Source organism: Pempheris klunzingeri, chromosome 21 (genome assembly GCF_042242105.1).
Source record: "Pempheris klunzingeri isolate RE-2024b chromosome 21, fPemKlu1.hap1, whole genome shotgun sequence".
NCBI classification, from domain to species: domain Eukaryota; kingdom Metazoa; phylum Chordata; class Actinopteri; order Acropomatiformes; family Pempheridae; genus Pempheris; species Pempheris klunzingeri.
The window spans coordinates 14,432,434-14,455,723 of record NC_092032.1 but is presented as its reverse complement, the minus strand read 5'-3'; the positions used below and the strand labels follow the sequence as shown (position 1 = coordinate 14,455,723).

Genomic DNA, 23,290 nt, shown 5'->3' with positions numbered 1-23,290 from the left:
AAATGTAAGCGAGAAAGGTGCGTTTGAGACTTACTTGGTATCTGTTGGATCTTGTGGACCACCACAAAGGCATCAGACAGTCCCACCTTCACCGGATGATTGACAGAGCTGATCTGAGACACCTCGATGGGGATCTGAAATGGAAACGGGGAAAATCAATTACCAGAACCACGGTGATCTGTCTGGGACAGGCTGGAAAATAGCAGCAGGCCACGCCAGTGTGACAACACCGATAATAGCACCAATTTATTACCATCTCCCACGGGAATCTGCTGAGGCATTACATAACTTCAATAGGCATATGGCTTTGGTGCATAGGATAAACATTTTAGACACAGATGGGATTGAAATGAGCAACAACTTTGCGAAAACTGACTTATAACAGAGAAAACAGACAAAATGTGGATATTCTGACTGTACACAACACAATAGGAAAAGAGTTAAACCAGACAAAAGCACTCAATATGGAAATCTTCAGCTGCAGCTGAGCTGTGCTAAAAAACCTTGTAATCATCAAGGATCACATAAAAACTCAGATCACATATAATGGTAAGGTTGTTCTTTTCAGACCAACAATAGCGTCATAATTAAAATACCCATTAGAAAAAAGCTCCAGCAGCTTTCAGATCAGCTCCTCTAACAAATTACAAAAGAGGCCTCAGTCAAAGAAGCAGCCCTGCTGTTATAACCACGGCGCTCATTGTCGATCATTACTTAGTTATTGCAATTTCACACTCTTCCAGCAGTCTCTGTTGGATAATAATTATTCTTTTTTCTCTGTTCAAATAGGCGATTATCTACACATTTCTGAAATTAGAAAGTGAATACACTCCTATGTGACATCTACATTTAAAACCTGTAATTAATTTCAAATAATGATGAAATCAAATGAAGCATAAGGAAACAGTAATTGATATTTTCTTAAGGAGCGCCTATCATTTAACTTATTATTTTGTCATGCTGGCGTCACTCTTCTGTATAATGACCAGAGTGAAAACACATGAACACGGCCCATGTTAGAGCAGAAAGGGCAGTGGCTGCAGCGAGCTTTAGAAATGACTAAGACATTTTAAAAAGTCGGTCAGAATTAGAAACAGAAGCGAGAGTTGAGTGTGAGCCGTGTGATTTTAGGAGAAACGGAAAGTATGTCGCACATTCTTTTGTTCTGTGCAAACTGTGATGATTTAAGAATGTTATTTTCCATGAAATGTCTCGACCAAACCATGAAATATTACAGTGTGGTTAGTGTTCCTTAGCTGTGATGTAGTTTTATTTTGATGCGTTTGTTTGCTTAATTTGTCTCGAAACCGGGGAGAGAAGTGAGTGATTTATGGACTTTGCTTTAAAAAAACAAATATCTGAAAATCTGATTATGGACATTTTCCAAGCCTGTTTTCTTTATTTTCTTTTTTGTAAATGTGTATAAAACACTCTGGTTCTGGCTTTGATTAAGCTGAGGTGTCTTGGAAGAGCATGAGGGTGGAGCAGTTGCATGCACAATAACTTCCTTCATTCATTCAGACAGGAAAATGTTGTCAAAATCGAGAAAAGGACACAAAGACAGAATACATGTTTTAGTAAATCACAGATATTGGAGATAGAATAGGAAATCTGGTTTCCTAAATGAGCTCTGACCTCTTTGTATGCAAAAACGATCCTCCCGGTGTTGTGCAGTGTTGCCTGGAAGGTGAAGCTTCCCAGGTTGTAGTTGTCCTGTAGGTGGACGTGGTCCCACTGCACCACCAGAGCAGTTCCTAAAGGAGACAGAGCCACAGAGAAATCACATGCAGCTCATTACCACACGTAGAATGACACAGAAAAACACACTTCATTTACAGCTACCGTCTGTAGAAAGCTCACACTTAAGTTTTTTAGTTTTGAAATCCCATCTGTCTCAGATCTAGCGTGAAATGAAGAGCTGACGGAGCAAAAGTCTGTGAATAAGAGGACATCAGTGTAACAGTCATGTTTGTAAGGTGATATGTTTTTGAGGGATTGTTCTCTGGCAGAAGATTTATTTCCCCCTGTGGGTGTGAGGCGATTGACACTGAAGTGGTGTGAGCGGTGATATGAAAACATTCCTCTGGAGGAGGATGAAACAACAATAAAAGTGAAACTTTTGGGAAAAGCAAATCAAGGCGTGGAGGTTACTGTGATGGATAATGTAGCTCAGGCGATTTTCACAACAGTGAAAGCTTTTCATACTGTGCAAGAGAGAATGTGAGCGCTGTAAATGTCTTCGTCCGGTGGTGCTTTAGGAAAATGACAATATTTCCAACTGCACCAGCTGAGAGCAGTCACTTACAGGAATATTGTGAAGGGCAGCACTGACACTCAAGAGTGAGTTCACCCAAATAACAAAAGGACAGGAGTATACTTTTCAGTTTGATTTGAAGAAATCTGTCTGTGGATAACTATGTCTCTAGTGTAAGTGAATGGAATTTAATTTCTGTTTTTAAAAAACAGATGTGAAAAAATGTTCCAAGTCGCACCAAATAACCCAGATCTTCCTGTTAAATGTTTCCACTAGAGCTGCTGTACTTTCAAAAGACTGAATGAATGGAAACTGCTCATAACAAGATGTGAAAATGATCCCAAAAAGAGACATGCCGCTCTTGAGTTTTTCAACTTTTCAGCGTTTTGAGCTGCAAGTTAAATTCCATTTACCTCCACAGAATTGGAGGAGGTGGAAATATTGCAGAGGTGAATATCCCAAAAGCTGCCCTCATAAAACTGAATCGACAGCCTGTCGAGCTGAAACGATGAGCTGATTAAATGATTAGCTAATCCATTGACAGTGAATCTGAAACTTTCTTGCTGCTTTTATCCATCTTATGTGAAAGTGAAGTGAATAATTTTCTGTTTTAGATTTGATTTTCAAACATCTTATAGACCAAACAGTCAACAGATTAATGAATCAGGAGATGTTGGTTGCAGCTCTGATTGTATCCACATGGTCAGAGTTTTTATTTCTATATTTATATTTATATACTTGACATCAAACATGACATAAATCATAACTCAAATCAAACTCATAACTTCAAACCACACGTGACTGCAAAGACTCATAATTAGGTGTTGCCATTTGGGTACATACTAAATTAGCACCAGACACACAGGGCCTTCGGCACTAGCCTGCAGACAGCAGGCTTCCCATTACTTTTACCACTATTCTGATTTACTGTGGACTTTGGAGAACCTATTGATGTGAAACCCTTCTCCCCTCCGAGCTAGTCATTTGGCTGCGTGCCAGGGCAATAAAGGTTTGTTAACACAACTAATCAATTTTTACATCACACGGCCAGAGCTCTTCCATCCAAAGTAAAGATTACATTTAGCTTCTCTGCTGACAGTTTGGAGAGCGCAGCCGTCTGCTTGTGCGGGAAACCCCATTATAAATGACATGTGGTGAGTATAGAGGACCCCTGGCAACGGATGTGGATGTTACATGTGTTTAAGAAGGAGGTTAAGAGGTAAGCAAAGACAGAGCGCTCTTTGACGTTTTCTGGCATTATTTTGGGTGTTTGTATGGGAAATAAGGGGAGAATGGAGCATTGAGGAGATGCATTAAAGAGGAGAGAATTTAGGAGACGGCAGTGAATATCGGGGGGGGGCACAGCTCTAAATTGGACTACCTTATGGTGCAGCGTGCTTACTCAGTCAGCACAAGTTAAGCCTAATATAAGTCTGCTTAAAATGCATTGAGTTCGGGAGGGGAGGCTGCCATGCTATCTGGGGCTGCCTGACTAAAAATACAGAGTGGGTGAGGAGTGGTGGAGGAAACACACACTGGCCTTGTTTCTAATTTGTCTTACGAGCTTAACATGGTGTAGGGACTCAAAAACAAACAAATCAAATCTAGCCCTATTACACCAGCCTGAGCATTAGTGTGCGTTTTAGAGAGATAATTTGAAATCTAACATTTTCATGTTTTAGTTATTTTTTTCAAATGGATTTTGTCTTATCGTCATGGTTTCTGATGATTCTCAATGTATAAAACCCTCATGTCTGATACCCTGTAGTCCATTTCCACCACAGACATTTTGACTGGACACTGTAACAATAGCACAGGTATTACTCACAGCATTAACACTCAAGTGTTCCAGTGAGACATGAACCATTTATCATTTCAAGTTTAGAGTATCAGGTTAATACACACATATGCGTCTCCTTCGTCCAGATTACAAATCTGACTGCATTCGCCTTTGCAATTAGCGGTTTATACATATGCAACAATGAGCGACACAAAAGGCTCAGCCATGTATAAAAATGTCTTGTAATCCAACGCAGATAGTTCGGTGGTTGACCTGATCAGGGATCAGGTGAATGCTAAAACAGTGCATGTGCTTTCTGTAGGATCGTTTATGTTGAAAGCAGCTGCTTCCACAAAACACATCCTGATGTAGTTACACCTGGGAAGAATAAAGTCCGTCCTAATCCATCCTGGAGTGACAGGGGCAAGTCACATTTTCAGTATCAGGCTACAGTGTGTGTCACTGAGATCGGATTTCCATCCATTTTAGAAGCTTCTTGGATGCATTTCCACTTTTCTGAGCTCAAATAGTTATCTGATCTGCCCAGGATGCATGAAGTGAGTAAGTGTAAATTAGGTATTGATTCCTCTGCGCCTTATGAACAGCACATTGGAGCTCAAAAACATTCTGCTTCTTAATATAATGAAGAAGAAAATTTAGCAGGATCAGACTTGGAGATGAGTAATGGATTATCAAACGCTATAAATGGTGCCATGAATGGAAGTTACAGCAAGCGTTCTCTAGTGGAGTTAAAAGTGTCAGACTTGTTATACAGGCTGTAAGAGGTATTTTTACCACTGTGGTGCTGTCACCATGCTCCCGCCGGCAACAACGTCAAATCTGTCAGGTGCTGAAACACTCCACTCCTCTATAATTGTACGTGATCAAACTTCAGGGCTGATTTGCAGCACTTAAAAAACTCACGTCTTCATCAATCACTTCTTTATTTAGCAGATTCTAATTAACAAAAGAAGTTTTTGTTAACACTGAACATCTAATGGAGAAGCTTCCCACTGAATTTGAAGTTTTGCACAACTCCCACAATCCAGTTTGTGTGTTGAGAACAAACAATATGCGTCTGTGAGGCTGTGAATGCCTCATCAAACTGTCCACCATCTGATGGAGGGAAACACAGACTCCCGTACGGTTCTCACGCTGCACTGGCAGGACATTGACTGATGGACAGCGTGTTGAGGAGCGAGCAGGCTGAAGATCGATCGGCTGCCGGTTTGGTTAAAGTCTGATGAGCTCCACTGCACGGTTACACAGCCGGTCAGTCACTCTGCGGCATTAGACGGTGGTGACTGACGTGGCGGATCACCGCCATCACAGTTGGCAAAGGGAGAGGTACAGAGAGTGAGGAAGGGTGTCAGCTTAGTTTAAAGTAAGTGGAATGTAAGGGGGCGTAACAGAGGTACAGTTTCATTAAACCATTTCATGATGAAAACCTCCTATTTTGTGAATAAATGTCTGAGGATGACTCATGTAGCATATTCATAACCATTTTCTGTGACTTTGTGGAAGTAACATTGATGCATACAGTGTTGTGATATAGTATATTTATATTGATAATTTAATATATAAGTGCTTTGTTAATATTTTACATATTGATTATGTAAAATCAATTCAGAAACATTTAAAGGAACAAAAAGAAGTGCCCATATTGCTACTAATCATTCCTGCTCATTGAATGGTAAATTCAATTTTTAAGTATAATCAGAATCAGAATCAATTTTTAAGTATAATCAGAATCAGAATCACTTTAATAATCCCCAGGGGGAATTGTACCATATTAGTTTCCTACCAGAACTGCAAGAAGATTATTTTTATTGATAAAAGTGTATTTTTTCTACTTTATATACTTTATATACTAAAGTACCACAGAAAATGCAAACTATATTGGCTGTGTGTGATTTAATGTAGAATAATATGTCGAGCACACCACGATGAAGCTCATATACGAGCTATGCAGCTTAAAGAGAGAGAATCATGGCGTAGTTTGCTATCGTCTGTCTTTGTTTGGGCGTTTTCCGGAGCTTGTTAGCACACAGTTGCCAATGGGAGAGCTGATTTTATTCCGTCATTACCGGAATAAACAGCTGCATGGAGCCAAAAGTGGCAGTTTGAGCCTCACCGTCAGTTTGTGAGTGCATAACTGATACACATTAACGCAGAAATAAAGCATTAGGAGTAAACTGCCGTTACCGTTGTCAAAGTAGATGACAGTGGAGTTTCTGGAGACACTGGGGTCAAAGTTCGCCATTAAAGGAGCGATGTACTGTGTAGCTGTCAGCATCCGGTGCACCACATCGCCCGTGTAGATGAACCCTGAGGAAGAAAAAGACAGAAAACACAACAAATAAATTCCAGAGCTTTTTATTTAAATGGAAATTGCACTCTTAGACGCTCTTACTATGTCAGAACCAGAGTGATGTTTAAAGTCAACCACTTGTCGTGTTTTAAGGTGGATTTACCCTTTAGCAACTCGTAAAAACCGTCATCAGTTTCTCTTCCTCCACTCCCAACTTCCCTCACACAATGAAGCTGTTGTCAGATACAATATCTTTCAGGAAGACGACAAGTCTGCCCCGGAGTCCGAAGTTAAAAGGTTTTCATGAACCAACCGTCACTTCTCTCTCTGCTAGCTGAAACAGCCTGCAGCATGAAGCCTGAGACAACGCTGATTAATTGGCGCTATTATCTTATCAAAAAGGAAGGGCTTTGAGTGAAGATATGCTGAGTGAGCAGCTGTATATCACCATGACGTTATGAGTATGACTGATTCTTCCTTTTACTCTCTTGGTGTACTCCTTTCTGGTGTCCACCGTGCGCTTCGGCTCTACACCATCAATCATAGACATTAAACAAAATACCATGGCAACAAAAAGGGACCATGCTGATTTTTCCAACAAGGTACAAATAGATCTCTGCCCAGACAGGGACGTGCTCAGTCAACGCAAACTAGGGCTGCATCATTTAGCAGCCTGTAAACATGGTTATTAATGGAAAGTGGGAACGTGGCATTTGGGTGAAATAATCACACGTGTCCAGTACAATTTTCCTCTGAAGAGCAGTTTGACGAATTAATAGAATGCTTACTGTGACAGCATCTTAAAAGTAGCAGGCTTTTTTTCTTTTTTTCAATAAAATACTACTAATAATACTACTTTCAAAATTATGCTTGTTTCCTGATGTTGGCTCCTTTGTCTTGTTGAAAGTTGAAGGGTGTTTATGATGACAGACGGGGTTGAGGAAAAATTCAAGATTGGTTGATGACTTATAATGTACCTATAGTAACACGACACAGCAAACATACAGGTTTGCTTTTGTACAGTTTAAACAATGATAATGTGATAATTAAAGGGATACTTTGGCTTTGTATCATTACAAAGTGGGTAGTATATAAAATGAACAATGTTTAACTTAATCAAGCTCATTTTCTGACATTTACCGGTACTATGGCTGTTGTTTGATGGAATTACTGTGACGTTAATTCTCTCATCTAACTCTCAGTACAGATATGAATTAGCTTTGTTTTTTCAAGACTTTTCAAGGGAAAAGCAAAGTCTGCAAGTTATATTGACAGCAATCAATAAATTAAATAGTTTGACATAAGAGAAAAAAAAAAAATCTAATTTCTGTGGCTGTCACAGCACCCTGATGAAGCTGTCCAATCATTTCACTCAGTTCAAGTTGCCAATTCTGCCTTTAAAGGAGAACTACGCAACTTTTGATGAGCATCTGCAACAGCGGCCTGAGCTGCCACGAATGGCAATTTCAAGATGCTGGCACATTTAGTTATGCAGATATATTTGCGTCAAAGAGCACCGCACTATTCTAACAAGAATATTTGAAAGGAAAAAGATTTTTACCAGGACGGCAGAGCAAAGGACAGCCGAAAACATCCGCACCCAAAGCGGTTTGATCCAGAGACCCATAGCTGGTGGAGTGTGATGTGGTGCTGTGACGCACTTCTCACAAGAGACTGTACCGACTCAATCCATGTTACAAAGTGCAAGAACAGGCGTTCAGGGCGCGGAGCTGGAATATATATTATAAATAATATATATAAACTAGTATAAATCATCATGTTTCTGAAGCTATCATTTAAGGAAAAATATTAGCACGTTGCTTTAAATCAGTGTTGGATATGGGAAAAGTCCTTCATCCCACTTGGTGTTTAGGATGCACATTTTAGCAATTATGTACCAAATATTGTAATTAAATCATCAAACAACCTAAAGTAAGAAATCATTCCCTTATGAAGAGATCTTTGCTTTTTCGCTCAAGCTCAACAGAAAAAAGTAGCTGCCTGAGGCATATAGGAAAAGAAAAAAAAAAAAACCCGCTCAGAAAGAAAAGACGATTTTTGGAAAAAGTCTTATTGAGGCCAGGCCTATAAAACCCACATTTCATGTCACCATATGTCTTTTCATACAATGGGCGGGCTGTAAAAACACATCTATCACTTTGGAAACCAGAGGCAGAGTATCATGAGGGGAATCAATCTTTCTCTAAAGACCTCCCAGCTTAGAATTACCTCTATATAGAGCAGTGTCAGCACACACAGGGAGAGGAGCAGGGGAGGGAGAGAAGATGTGACTTTATCTAGTCGTGTGAAGACTGTGGAGGACTCCACCTGGAGTCAACGAGGTAAAAGATTGCTCTGGCGGGGGAGTTGCCACGGTTACGGTTAGTTTCATTCCTACGCGCTTTTGACGAAATAATCTTAACTCAAGGGCCACTCACCGACTTCTCAAAAGCTATTTTTATATGCTTTTACATCAGGCTGCTCCAGCAATTAAAAAGTGGAGGAGCCTCCTACTGTGGGCTCACAGTCTGACAGCAAAAGCAACTATTGTTAACAAAATTAACAAATGATGTCTAGTGAAGTATCTAGTTGGTCTATAAAATCAGTTTCCATCAGTTTTCAGTCAGGCTAATAGTGAAAAATGTCGATATAAAATGATACCATTCAAAAAAAGATGAGAGGATTGATATCATAAATGAATCATAAATATGAAGCTACAGTCAGCCGCTAGCATAAACTGCATGTATAAGAAGTGGACGTAGCCACTGTGACTTCACCCACTGGTTTGCGGTCTCCTGCTCTGAGGCTTGAGCATTTTCAAAATCACCATCTTGGTTTAACGACTGTCACCATCTTGTTTTTCGAGCCAGAGGTGACGTGCAAGTTTCCCCCTCCCCCCGCCTCCGATGGGTTAGGCCTAGGCATGCCCCATCTCTGACTGGTTAGTCACAAGGTATTCCCGCCGTAAAGCATATCATGTTTTATAGTCTACTTTTCCTCTAAATGGGACCATAATTTACTAAATGGACATCATGCTGTATTGAAGAAGACTTGAAACTAGCTATTGAGACCAAAAACTCGTTAGGAAAACGTTTACTGAGCTAATAAATCAAATGAATAGTAGGGAAATTTTCTCCTAGACTTTCATATAATCAGCCTTTTGCTGGCCGTTAGAAAGAATGCAGGTTTAAGGCACAGCAGTTTAGCTTAGCTTAGCATAGAGACTGGAAACGGAGGGAAACAGCTAGCCTGGCTCTGTGCCAAGGTAACTAAATCCTCCACCCAGCACCTACACTGCACAGACATGAGTGGCATCAATCTTCTCATCTCATTCTCAGCAAGAAAGTGAAGTCTATTTCCCAGAATCCTCAACTATATAAGCAGACCAATAATCCTTAAGAAAGTAGTACTTGTGGGTGTTGTTATGCATTCCCCAGCAGATAAGAGCGTTAATCCCATGTCATGTCACGGTGTATGACCCTAAAGAGGATAAAAAATAAAGACACAAGGCTGTTTAGTCTAAATTAAGGTAAACATAAGTGCTGTGTGCTCAGTCAGCGGTGGTGACTTCATGGTTGTATGTAGCGGCATCAGCACTTTCACATCCTTTATCTGACTGTGCATCGACACGAATGACTTCCTCCGAATCAGCCTGTATACATTCCATCTCATCTCATATTTACCCAACATTCAACCCGGCCACATTTTTTTCCCTCCCTCTTTCACTTTTTCTTTGGCCCTCGCTTTGTTTTGCTCCACTATTTCTCCTTTCACTTTAAACCCCTTGAAAGCTTAGAAATCCCGACAAAGCACACGCACACACTTGCCCGGACACACACAAAAAGGCCTGCGTCGAAGGGTTTTACTGCTGGTGCTGCCTCTGCTCTCTACCGGCAATCTCCCTAAAACACAATACGACTTATTTGACAGTCTAAAAGAAAATCAGACAGCCTTTCAATACACTAAAGAGGTGAGAGCCACGGGGCGCTCAATAGAGAGGCAATTCATCCATTATGGCCGTCACTTACAGCAGAGGGAGACAGGACAAGGGGAGGGAGGGGATGGGGGGGGGGCGTACCTGGGGAACAACAGATGACCGAAGTGAGAGGAGAAATGAGAGAGACTTGTGGTAGTTTGAGATGGAGGTTTTACAAAGGTGGGATGAAGCAGGATAACTCTGTCCAAGTTATGCTTCTATGTGCCGCTATCCCAAAGTGCTGGGCTGTGTATGTCCAAGAAAAACATGAGTGGGAATTAGCAGTTCCTGCTAGGCTAAAGCTTCACTTTATTGGGCGTTGTGTTTAGACAAAGTCTGTCTTCCTTCGTGCTGAGCTGTGTTTAATTTACAGGATATTTTCTGTTTATCACAGCTGTTCTGAGTCAGGACTGGATCGCACACGCACTCACATATTTCATTTAGCCGTTTGTCTTTTAAATACGAAGCTACGAGGTTTTTATCTAAATTAAATGTTGGCTTTTTTATTGCCCATAGAAACAAAACAATACTGAGTCAGCTTATAACTAATCCATTAGGTCTCACCTAGGAAAAATCCTCTGGCACACTGGGTGCAATAAGTTTTATGTTTTACGACTTTAGAATATCTAAAATTGGCAGTGATAGCCACCATGACTGGATAAGAGACTTCATTAGCCAGAAAAACCAAAAATGTATCATTGTTGTCACAACACCGTCTCAAATGAATTATGTTTCTAGACCTCTAGTTTGTGTTGCCAAATTCATTTTGAGGGAAACATAATTGCTTGGATTTTATTCAGTAGCAACGTGTTTTTTGAAAGTACACAGAGGTGGAAGAGGTGTGAGGTGGGCGATGCTGGAGACGAGTTTACGTCCATGTGGGGTTAGGTTTAGGCAACAAAAGCAGTTTGGTTTAAGGGAGATTTTAGTTTGATGCTTCATGTCACTGCTGACTTTTCAGTATTCAACCAATAAGAGGATTTTTCCCAAATCTAAACAAAGTCCCATGAGAGCCTAAACAGACAACAATTAGTCACTGTGGCATATAGGTTGCATTTGTCTACATGCAAGTCACTTTACATGTTATACTACGTCCATAACTACACTATACTTACTAGTACCTCTACTTACTAGTGCTCAGCCTGCTTACTGCTGAAAAACCTGTTAACGTCTCACATTTCAGGGTATATAATTACTGAAAATATACCAATTCATCTATTCATTTATTTTACTACCATTTACAAGCTGTTCTCCTGCTGGACTATTTTTTTTTTTGCCTTGGACTCTAATTCAATGAACTTTTTTATTTTATTTCATTTTATTTTTTATTCATAATTGTGTTAGAGAGATCTGAGATTTTCATTGCCCACAACTGCCTCACGTTGCACAATTATGCACATGAAAACAAAAAACCTCAATCTGAACAGTTCAACCAAATACTGACATCCCCTTGTTTCATTTATATAATGCTTAAAATGTCAAACTATCCAGTATGTCAAAATAAAAAGAAATCCAAGATTTGAGAAAAATCTGAGATAATGGACATCATTTCTACAGCAAAGATGTTTCCCATTTTGTTAATAATATAATGATATTTCAGATTTTTGTTGCAGCCCTTTGAGTGGTTCTTGACCACCAGTCCAATGGGACGAACTGTTGGACATCTTGGATATCTAGGTGGTGGATTTCATGTTTAATTGCCTCACAGACGCTTTGTATTTGGTGCCTTACATATAAATGCTTGTTACCACAAACTCGCTGGATAACATTATATAATGCTGTGACGTGTTTTCTGAATCCGTGTTTGTATTGAGGTTGTGACGTGCGACAGCTGGCCCACTAAAGAGCGTATCACAGCTGGATATCCATCGACACAGCTGGCGGTGGTCAGAGCACATATCATCGCTGATATTCACAGTCTCTACACGTCGAGCTGTCCGCACACACACACTGTTCAACACAGACAAGACTCTTCAGTTCATTACAGCACCTGCAGTGTATAACTGTATGAACATTTGTTGACACACTCACTTATTTTTTCACATTTCTCTGCAAACTTTAATGTGTTCTGTCTCTTTTTTCATTATTCAGTAGTCTGTCTGGCGTCTACTGAAGTGACTTTCTAAACAAGAGAATACCAGCATTAAAGGGGTGTTTTCAGTGTTATGGGAGCAACGTGCATTGATTTTCGATTCCACCACTGCAGTAAGGTGGAAACATTGTTATTTTCATCATCAATTTATCTGGCGATTATTGTTATAACTAACTGATCAATCATTTAGTCTAAAAAAATGTCACAAAATGATGACTTTTTTCTACTAGAAAGATATCAAACGGGTTAAAGCAGGAAATGATTAATTTATAGCATGTTTCTTTGAAAAAATGATGTTTATTCTTCTATCAAACGATCAACTAATCATTTGTCAGTAATCGTTTAATCAGATAAAAGTTTCAGTCTGACACTGGAGGGTGCCAAAGTGGCTTGAATTTGGCTCAAAATGTGCAAAAAAACAAAATCAATCATGTTGTCTAAAGATTTTATCTTAGAATAGAGCCTTTACACATTTCACATCCTACAAGATATAAAACAAGGTCTTGTTTTAGAGGGAGGTCTTGAAATTTGCACCGTAGTGTCTTTTTTCTTTATCTTGTTTTGAGGTATTTACACATTCATGGAAGCAAGTTTATTTGTATTTGAGACAAATCAAATATTTAGGATTCAGCAACAAAATTACTTGTTATGATGAAGACTTTTTGCAGTGTAACTCTAAATGCACTGCATGCAAAATCCATACAAGTGGACCTCATATGTTTGACAGGGCTGCGCTCCAACCCCATCTTGTTCCTCACATCGTTAACGTGTTTGAGAACTGGCTGCTGTACTGTTTAGAGTAACTGTGACTCAAATACACAAGACTAAATACACAAGACTAGTTGCAACTGTGCTGAAATGATCATTTTCTGCAGAGTTTCTGTACAGGTAGTGAAAAGAAACAATATAAGCTGGTACAGTGGGGAGGACGAGCTGACTGATAGACCCAGAAATGGAGGGATGCTTCTCGGAGACAAAGCCCCAGAGGCCTGCAAGAGACAGATAGCTGCCTCCTCCTCCTCCTCCTCGGTCTCGTCCAGACAGAGATGGAAGGACGAGACCGAGGAGGATGCAAATTCTTGTTATCTCTTCTGTGCCGTCCATTCCTCCACACCATCATTCAGCTCGTTTTCCAAAGCTAAAGAAGCCAACTCAACTTCGCCGACGATGGAGGATCAAGTGGAAAACGAGACAGTGATGATAATGATGATAAGAGACACGACGGATTATTTCTTTATTATTCCAGGGGCAGTTAAACGCAGTGCAACATCTCTGAAATAGTTGGGTAAGAGCAGGGCTTTAGTCTTTGATGTGATAATAGCTGGTTGGGATGTTGTGGTTTAGCCGCCAGGACTCAAGTGGAAAATTGCTTTGCACACTCTGGCAAACACGTCTGCTGTGTCACGTGTCTAACCCGCCTGTACACATCTCCTGATGCCCCCACCTCCTTATCCATGTCTATCAGAGTGTGCTAGGCCACTTGGCAGAGGGACTGCTGTTTCCAGTCCAAACCCATCGGTCTGGTTTCTCTTCCAGTTCAGTCTGGTGTGGAGTTGGTGGTGCTGAGTGTTGGGAGTGGTTTGTTTTTTTATCCCCCAGTCTAGCAGACTATCCCGCGGAGGTGAGAGCTGTAAATGTTACTCGTATCAGGCCGACTGCTTGGCTGGCAGGGTGTTGTTTGTGGTTTTGTACTGTGGTTTGTGCCAGACGATCCTTTTCAACCCTAAATCATCTGATGTAATATCCCGGAGACGACGACTAAAGAAATAACTCACTGTTTGGTTCTTCTCTGTATTCTGGGGTGGGGTGTCTTTGTACAGGAGCCACCACACTCTCACAGGTACACCAAGTACCAACAGCACATGCAAACACACATGTTTTCTTCTCCATGTCATAAAGGCCTCTGAACTCCTGACTCATTTAAAAAAATCCTGCCACATTCCCTCCTAAACCCAACAGCAATAAAAACTGTCTGTGTAGAGTCTAATATGCCAAGCACATACAGTATATCCAATAATAACAGTAATAACTACTATTGAGAGAACAGTCCAAGAGCAGTGTTCACTTACCTCCCGTCGCCACGGTGATTTCACGCAGGAAATGTCCATAAAAAGGGAAATCGAAGGACAGATTAACTCTCTGTGAGGGGAAAAACAGGCAGATGACCCCGGTCAGACAGATAAAGGTAAGAAGAGGATCAAGAAGAGAGTGTTCTCATCTTAAAAACAACAAGAGGATTTATGTCAGAAGAAAAATGTGGACAGAAATCACAGAGGTGCCCGGGATGACATATTGACATATCTGAGTAGAAATCTATATAGATCTATATAGAAGAATGTAAAAGTGAGTGGTAAAAATATACATATGCATATGAACTTATTAGTACAAGAAGAAAAGAAGAAAAATGTCAGATTTTATGTCCTCATGAAAATATTAAACACTTATTAAACATTATTAAACAATTATGAGATGTTAAGTCAAAGCCATGTGTTGGTATACTGAAATTTTCAAAACTGTGACACTGAAAGTTCAAATTATGATATCTACTGAGGCTAAATGCAGTGACAGTGAGTCAAAATTATACGTCAATTTTCAGCAAGTGTCATCATCAGGTTCAAATGTCAATCTCTCCAGTACAACACAAAACTAAATACATTGCCATCAGCTTCAGCTGCACTTAGCATGCTAACATTTGCTAATTAGCTCAAAAAACGAACACGCTAAATTAAACATCAGCTGAATGTCAGCGTGTTAGCATGCTGATGTTAGCAGTGAGCTTTCTTCACGTCATAGTGAGTGGCCAGAAGTGAGCCAAAGGAGTACTATTAAACACATTTGATTTCCAGTGTGTTGAGATAAACTTGTTCAATTTGAGGATAACCCAATCTTAAATTCAATATATTTCTTTTTTTTCAAAATTATGTTATTTTACGAAGTCAAAACTATGAGAAATGTTACAATTTTGACTCACTCTTTCACAATCTTGCCTATATAAGTTAAAATTTTGACTTAATATCTCATCATTTTTAACTGCTATTAATATCACTCATAACTTTAATCTTTTTTCTTTTTTATAGTTCCTAGACTCTTGGAACAAATGAACAACAAAGTACTCAAGTACATTACCACAAATGATGGTTTATATATTCATTATATTATTCCTGAACTGAATATCTACAGTCACATCGCAGCGCTGCCAAAAAACGTTACGGAGATAGACAGTCCACTGTAAACATGCAGCTATTACACATGATCCTGGATTATGTTGGAGGGAGTGATCCTGTGGCAAACCACACTGAATCTGACAGACTATATGACCGATCCAGAGCTGAACTCTTCTACAGTCCTGTGAAGAAGTTGACCTCTGCGGCTGTGTTTTCTTTTATGACCTTATTGGCCAATTCCTTTCAGTGTCGGGGCCAAAGCGCTGGCAGGCAGCGGTGCCAGGAAGGAACATGCAAGCTTTCTGCAATCCCATTCCAGCACTCAGAGTTTATACAGTTTCTCAGGACTTTAACTGTCATCATAATAAAGTCTATTTGTTTAAAATGTTAGTCTGCTGACATGGTGGCTGCATTTCTGCACAGATGGTTTTCAATTCTTCTTGCACTGCAATCTTGCAATGACATTATCTGTCCAAGATTTCCATTTCTCCTTTTGACTCAGCGTTCCTGGCCAGGTCATTTGAAATTGCTAAAATCACTTATTGATCATTTCAGACTGAGCCAAAGTCTGAGAAACCTCCTATATTTGTCCTGTACTGTGTGGAAGAAAAACCTCGCCTCTTCTGTGGCTAAAAAGAAAATCTTCCTTCAAATTTTGGGCTTCAATCCATCATTACATGACTGAAGGTAGAGGAGCAGAATGCACAATGTGGGTCTCTATTGTATCTCCTCGCCAGCTATTGTTCGCCCTGGGTGCTTCCCCCCCCCCCCCCCCCCCCCCCCCAAAGTCTGTGACTGCCCTGCTGCCTGCCGCTCTGTCTCTCCAGCCTGTTTACTGCTGCCTTATGTGACTTCATCAGTATGCACCTCACATGGGTCACCTGCTTGTGCAGAGGTGGAGGAAAGTGAGCTTTGAAACTTTACTGCAGAGAAACTGTTTAAAGGCTAGAAGAAATATTTGACTGTTTCTCCAAACACATTTCTGTGGTTTTAACGGTAGAGGAAACAAACATATTGTGCTGTAGTGAAAATCTGTCAAGTCATGTCTTTGGTGTGGCGTATTATCAAAACCTATAGCCAACATAACAGCTGGGGCTTGTGGGTACATGGAAAGTTTTTTTTTTTTAGCAATGAAGCTGTAATTACTGAAATGTTTTAGCATTATAAAGTTTGTTCTACAGTTCTACTGACAATTATACTCAAATACCACATATAATACCGTGTTTCTAGAATTACTGACTAAGCTAACTGGCTACTTGACTTCACATCTCAAACCTTAAACTGCGGCTAAGATACAGACAATAAGTAACAGTGCTCCAGCTTTGGGTAAATCTGGATGAATTTTACTAAAAACATCTACAAAATAAGCAGTGGAGCATCACCTCAAACTTCCCAGGACACCAAGGGAATCTCCTCTCACGCCGTTTGTTGACTTACCGCTGCCTGTCTGTGTGTGTTGGACAGAATCCCGTGGATCTTCACTTTCTCCTTGTCCATCTGGTCGATATTTACCCACAAGTCCTTGCTCATGGGATCTGACGGGTTGTACGTTTTTGAAGTGTAGTAGTCGTGATCCGTGTCCTCCTGTAGATATAACAAAATGTATCCTGTGAGTTACAGACTGTGAAGAAGCGTAGTGCAACTAAAGTTATTTAGAAGAAAGAGCGATTACAGCTCGAAGGAGAGAGCGGATATTGCTGTGTTGCTCTGTGACTTAAGCTGATGGAGTCTGTGGTCTTATTATACGCTATACAGAATATAGACAGGCATATTTATTGAGACACACTCAGCTGCTATGAGCCTAAATCATATTTCAATACACTGTGAGCTGCAAGTTCTAAAAAACAATTTATACCTCAACAAAAAACAGAACTATGGAAAATCAATATTGTACAAGTATTTTTAATTTCACTGCAGAACAAATTACCTGCTGAATCAGATTACATGACAACACAATCGTTTCCATTATGTGTGCATTCTCTCTGCCCTTGCATTCAACTCTATGGTTTTCATTAGGGCACAATCAGCACACAAAGCGGTTTTAATGTCTGCTAATCAAACTAAAAAAACCAAGAAGCCAGCCGACTTCTTCCACTCTTAAAAAAAGAGCCAGACTGCAAAGCCAGGATTGCCTTTTATAACAGAAACATTCATGGACTTTTACAAGCCATGTGGGAGCAGCCTGTCTGCTTTTATTGTTTCCTGTACAGAATTAGGAAGAATGCCCGTGTCGTGTGCTTCCTATTGCTCGTCTCTTTCCCTGTGGGTCTAATGAGATACCTTACAGCTGCGTCTTTTATCTAAAACACTGTTAAAGTTAATGTTTTACTGGATGGGGAGTCAAGGAAGTGTACTCTTCCACTGGCTCTGATCTTACTAATAGGAACTCACACAGCTTTGTGAATACTTTGATATATTGGTGGTATTATTCCGAGCTACTGCGCTTTGGTTGTCAAAAGGCCATGAGACAAACATTAATTAAAACACAATCTTTCCCTTTTCGGCTCGTTTTGCTTCAAGGATTCTTATTTCCCTCAGAGAGTTATAATCTAAAACCGTTACACAATTTTTCAGCCTGGGATATAAGACAAGAGGATAATGTTTCAGGCTTAACAAAGCCTCTGTGGGATTGATAAATATCAAAATTCCAAATGGAGTTCAGCCATGTAGGTGGCATTACTTTTGATTAATTTGTGGATTTAAACAAACATCGCCTGAAGCCTTTCATCACAGCTCAAAGTGCGGACAAATCGTATCTGGGAAAAAAGGCCCCCACGGGCAGCCTTCGTCAGCACATTACAGGATAGAAAACAAGGGCACTTGTAAAAGGAGTAGACACAAATGCAAGGCTGTAAAGCTTCCTCCTAATCAGCACAAGATGTGTATGGTCTTGTGGAGATTGGATCAAGGGAAATGGAGGCTCCTCAGAGGTGAGAGAGGCCAGCAGGCGGTTCTTCCCCTCGTGGTTAAGAGCGAAGGGGAAGGTGGGCTCGCTGCCATCGTTCAGCTGGGTGTAGGTGGAAGAGAACATAAACAGAGTGCTGGACCAGAGAAACAGTCTCTCACACACAAAAACACACAATTAGATAGAGAGCTCTGGTGAGAGGTAGTGGGAGGCAGGTGAACTTTTCCTAGAAGTGTGGAGTTGGATATTGATTTGTGAAAATACAAATATGGAGTGAAATTTGCTACTTACTACTGTTATGGCTCTGTTCTGGACACGCTTTATAGGCGCTGTCAACTAGGACAGGTGGGCCTATAAACATTTAAAAAGGTAGATAACAGAAACCATCTTCCACTTAAGTAGATCTAACAAATATGAAATCATTATATCATCACAAATTAAAAGGTCAAACTCAACTCTGATTTATTCAGTGAATTATATGGGTGTGGTGATGTGCCCGTGGATGTCTGCTTCCATCAGCTGACCAAATTAGAGTTCAGCAGCTTGACTCGATTTCTATTATTAAAAAGAAATCAGCAATCAGAAATCAGCTAGCATGAACACAATGTCAGACTAAACAAATGAAGCAAAAAAAAATGGTGATTCAGTCACAATCATCAGTTTAAAACACAAAAAACAGACTGGTTGTTAGACACTAAACTTTTCACTCACAGGAAAAAGAGAAATCACTGAGGAGGGAAACTGCTGCTGACATTTAATAAATGTGAAATGCTCTGTGCACACCAACACATGACAGAGCAGCATAATTTAACATATTTATTCGGAGCTATGAATTTTTTGCATTCATGCATTTTTACGGCTTGTTTTGTCCGGGGGTGGGTCTGAATATGCATGTGGCCTGGGGCAGGTGGAGGCATGGCTTCAGGTAAATTATTTGTAAATGCGTCATCCTGCTGAACTAGTGGCCGAGGACGCCGTCTATGCAACCACAGCACCACTAGTTCAAATCTGATTGGTACTGCACGTTATCCTTTGTTTTACATTTGTAGGCTCTGCCTTCATATTTGAAGTGACAGCATGACTTCATTGTCTTGTTATGATATTCCATAAAAGCAAGGGAAAATTGAAACCTATATTTTCTGTGATTTTAAATACATTTTCAACAGAGAACTATAAAATTGCTTCTGTAGTTTGAGTACATTTTTGGGGTCCTTTTACAACTTGGTCATTCATAATGTATAATATGCATTTTAATCTGCATTTTGGATACACATTGTACTGTAGAAGTAGACATATACAAAACTTGAACTTCCAATTGACCCTCACAGATGCTCCAGAGCTGCCCTGAAATACTTCAAGGAGGTTGATGGGCGATAGATGGCCACATGATGAATGAGTGAGAGGAGGAGGACTGTGACCCTACTGGCACTCTGCTGCAGTAGGGAACAACTGCCTCATTTCCATCTGTCCATCATAAACTAAAATATTGCAACTAGACAGAGATCAAGAAAATAAAAAATTCTGCCAATAATGGACTGTTTTATGGCTGCAGGGCACAAAAACAGACTGTACGAAAGATTCATTCAGTGCAGAAACCCATTTGAGATTTACTCCCATCTCTGTGTCAAGCATTTATTCGAGCTGCCCACCACATCAATATTTCATTATAATGAGACCTCAATATCTTCTGCCAAGATGTTTTCACTTCTGAACGGCTTCTTAACACAGAGGAGACCCTGTAGAAAGGGATTTATTGTTACTCCTTTATGACATTATTCTGAATGTTTTACTTAAAAAAACAAAAATGTTTTGAAATGTTTCTTGATGCTGCTACTGCAGGCGTCGTCATAGCTGTGATTCACTCATGTTTTTTTCAGAAAAATAAAGGAAAACCGTAATCCCCTAAACTGCGACCAGAAAATAAAATTTCATCTATGCACTGGGAGGACTTGGGCTTTGAAAAAATGTTCTAATATGTCGGGATTAAGCTGCATGTCAGCCATCCCCGTATTTCTTTTTTCAAATACATTACTGAGACACACACACACAGCTGAGTACACAGTTAAATCAAACTGCAGACTATTTGAAAAAGCATTAAAAGGACGCCATCGCTCATGTGTGCACCTCTTCATCAGCTGATAATGCCTGTGATCCATTATTCAACGCTCCGCTCTATCTCCTGCCAGTCGTAGCAGCTTGATGGTATTTGGTGTGTGTGTGTGTGTGTGTGTGTGTGTGTGTTAGTGTTGAAACTCTAATGTGAGACTACATACTGGTCTGTGCTGCAGCAGACATTTTCTGATTCTTTTTAATAGTAGTATGGATACTCGTATCTGACCTAGAAGCCCTTCATGCGACCAAATTGTTGGACCTGAGCCACGACAGACCTGTGGAAAACAAACCAGATATCAACCTTTGAACCAATTTATTATTCAGGAATGAAACTCTAAAAGTTATTGGATACCATTTTCAATAAAATTCACACACGGACTTCCTTACATATTTTCCTCAACAGCATCAGTCATTTCAGTAAGTGCCCAAAAATATATAATAATTGCTAGAAATTGTAGTAATTATACAAGTAATTATGACATGAGCAGAGACAAAGTCCGGTGACGACGTTATAAAGTGATGGAAGCCCATTTAGAGAGTTTTTCTGTGTAGATGGACGGGTCAAAATATCTGATCTTAATTTCATAATTCAGTGCTGTTTGTTTCCAGTCAGCCATTTTTTAAAGCATGACAGGGGTCGCTCCATTACTTAAACCTCATATTATTGTAACTCAAATGACGAAGCTTGCTGAACCTCAAGTAATTTTGAATGTTGTATGTGAAAGCCTAACTGTTAATAAATCTGATTCTCATTTAAAATGCACCAAAAATGGTGGATCACTCCTGAAACCTGTAAGAAGTCCAACAAGGACACTTTTCAACTGGATAAATATTCATGTGTCAGTGTGGGATTGTGAAAATCTGGTGAAATGATTGTAAAAAGTGGTCTGAGGTGAATCCAGGTTCCTAATATATAATTTAAGTGTTCTTCTGGTCTTTGGTTGTAGATCTCGTGAATTGGATTTGCGAGCTGTCTTCTGGGTTCAGACAGGATGTGGATGCATTTTAAAGAGATGTTCAAGGACACAGCGGAAAAGAGTCCACTACACAACCTGCCTTTGCTGTCTTTGTTCATCTGCAGGACCGACTGCAAACCCACATGTTGGCTGACCCACTGAGAAAAGGCTAGAAGATGATGTTCAGTCAGACAGATAAAGACGCATACTGGAATTTAAAGCACTGCAGGTTCATCTGGAGAGCAGCTCCGAGCTGTGGCAGCTGCCTGAGAGGGTACAGCATTACGGAGTTTAAACACTGAGCAACATAAAGACAGTAAACATCTCTTTCTAAACACATTATCCTCTGGGAATCTTTAACAAACTGAGACACAAAACAAACAAAGGGGAAAAAAAACTCTCATTTGCATTCACTGCAGGTTTTTAAGATGAAGCATGGTGAGGGTAAAAGCAGCGCTGGGAATCAAGGGAAAGTAAAGGAAATTAGCAAGCTGCCTCGTCGTGTGAATTCCCTCCCTTAAGAAACACACAAACAAACAGTGAATGTAGTGAAGCGTGTAACCCCCGAAGAGCCTCCTGAGGACATCCAATAACAACTCTTCACCATAACCAAACCCTTATTACTACACATCAGAGCAAGCATTTCAAACTACACCCCCCAAAAACCAACATGTACACATTATTTCAAAGGGAACATGAGGGGTTATGTGTCTCTCTTCGTGTCACTTGTGTCGGTGTGGTGTTGCAGTATGATGCAGGATTTGGGAAGTAAGTGCATTTGCGTGGCATTTTGCTGCTCCTCATGAAGCTCGGACTAAAAATGGTGCCACCTGACAGCTTAAAGCAACCTCTGAAGTATTTCCTCAAACTTGAGGTCAGGACCCCGCATTGGCTCGCTTGGTATGCAGACGGGGGTTTTCTCACCAGAATAGCCAAAAATAGCACTTAAAAAAATGAAAGGGTCACCACTGGTGAAAAGGTAAAATAGAATTCAATAAGTCCAGTTTGAGTAATATAACTGAGTTTTTAGGATTCATCCAAAACATTCAGCTTTTAAAATACTAATGTAATAGTCAGTGAGTGAGTAGTATAAAGTCCCAGTGCTTCAGAGTAAAAATATGACCATAAAGACAGTAAAACATACAAGCAGTAACTCAAAGAGAGGATTTACAGACATCGTTTAGGTTGCAAGGTAATATAGCCTTCAAAGAAAGTGCATTTGTGTGTAATTAAGCAGCCGATGCATGCACGTTTATTGTTTAGAGCTTTCTGTGTCTGCACCTCAGCTGTACCAATACAGTTTGTTCAGTGTAAAATACATGAGATATGTTGTTGATATGTTGTAGTCCAGCAGATTAGAAGAATAGTTCATCTAATTGCTAAAAGTGTATAAATCTGCAGGCCAGTCATTTACACCAACTTAACTCTGAGACCTTATTTCCACTGAGTCAAAAAAATCTAGAGAATGTTTTAGTCTCAAGCTAATGCATTTTCCTACGAGCCTCTATTATTTTTGTTCGATGTGAGGAATCAAGCAGGGATGCCAATTTTTATGCTTTTTATGCAACATTGAAATTGAAACAATTAGCCACCTGTATTTGTAATATACTCAGACACAAACAGTGTGTTTTTGATATAAAAGAATAATTAAAAAAAGACACACACACAAATAAAACATTGCCAGTATACAAAAACAAACAGCTAGGGTTATCATTAAATGTCTGAACGGAGTTATGAGTC

The 23,290-nt window shown here is 40.0% G+C and overlaps 1 protein-coding gene across 1 annotated transcript in view; it reads right to left on the bottom strand.

Annotated features, from left to right (window-relative positions):
* plxdc2b (plexin domain containing 2b) overlaps window positions 1-23,290 on the bottom strand; it is an 82,779-nt gene that overhangs the window by 23,211 nt on the left and 36,278 nt on the right. Inside the window, exons 3-7 of the mRNA XM_070853190.1 lie at window positions 17,015-17,161; window positions 14,483-14,552; window positions 6,240-6,362; window positions 1,636-1,754; window positions 35-134 (exon numbers count right to left, since the gene is read on the bottom strand). Coding sequence (XP_070709291.1) covers window positions 35-134; window positions 1,636-1,754; window positions 6,240-6,362; window positions 14,483-14,552; window positions 17,015-17,161 — 559 coding nt within the window. The remainder of the gene's footprint in view (window positions 1-34; window positions 135-1,635; window positions 1,755-6,239; window positions 6,363-14,482; window positions 14,553-17,014; window positions 17,162-23,290) is intronic.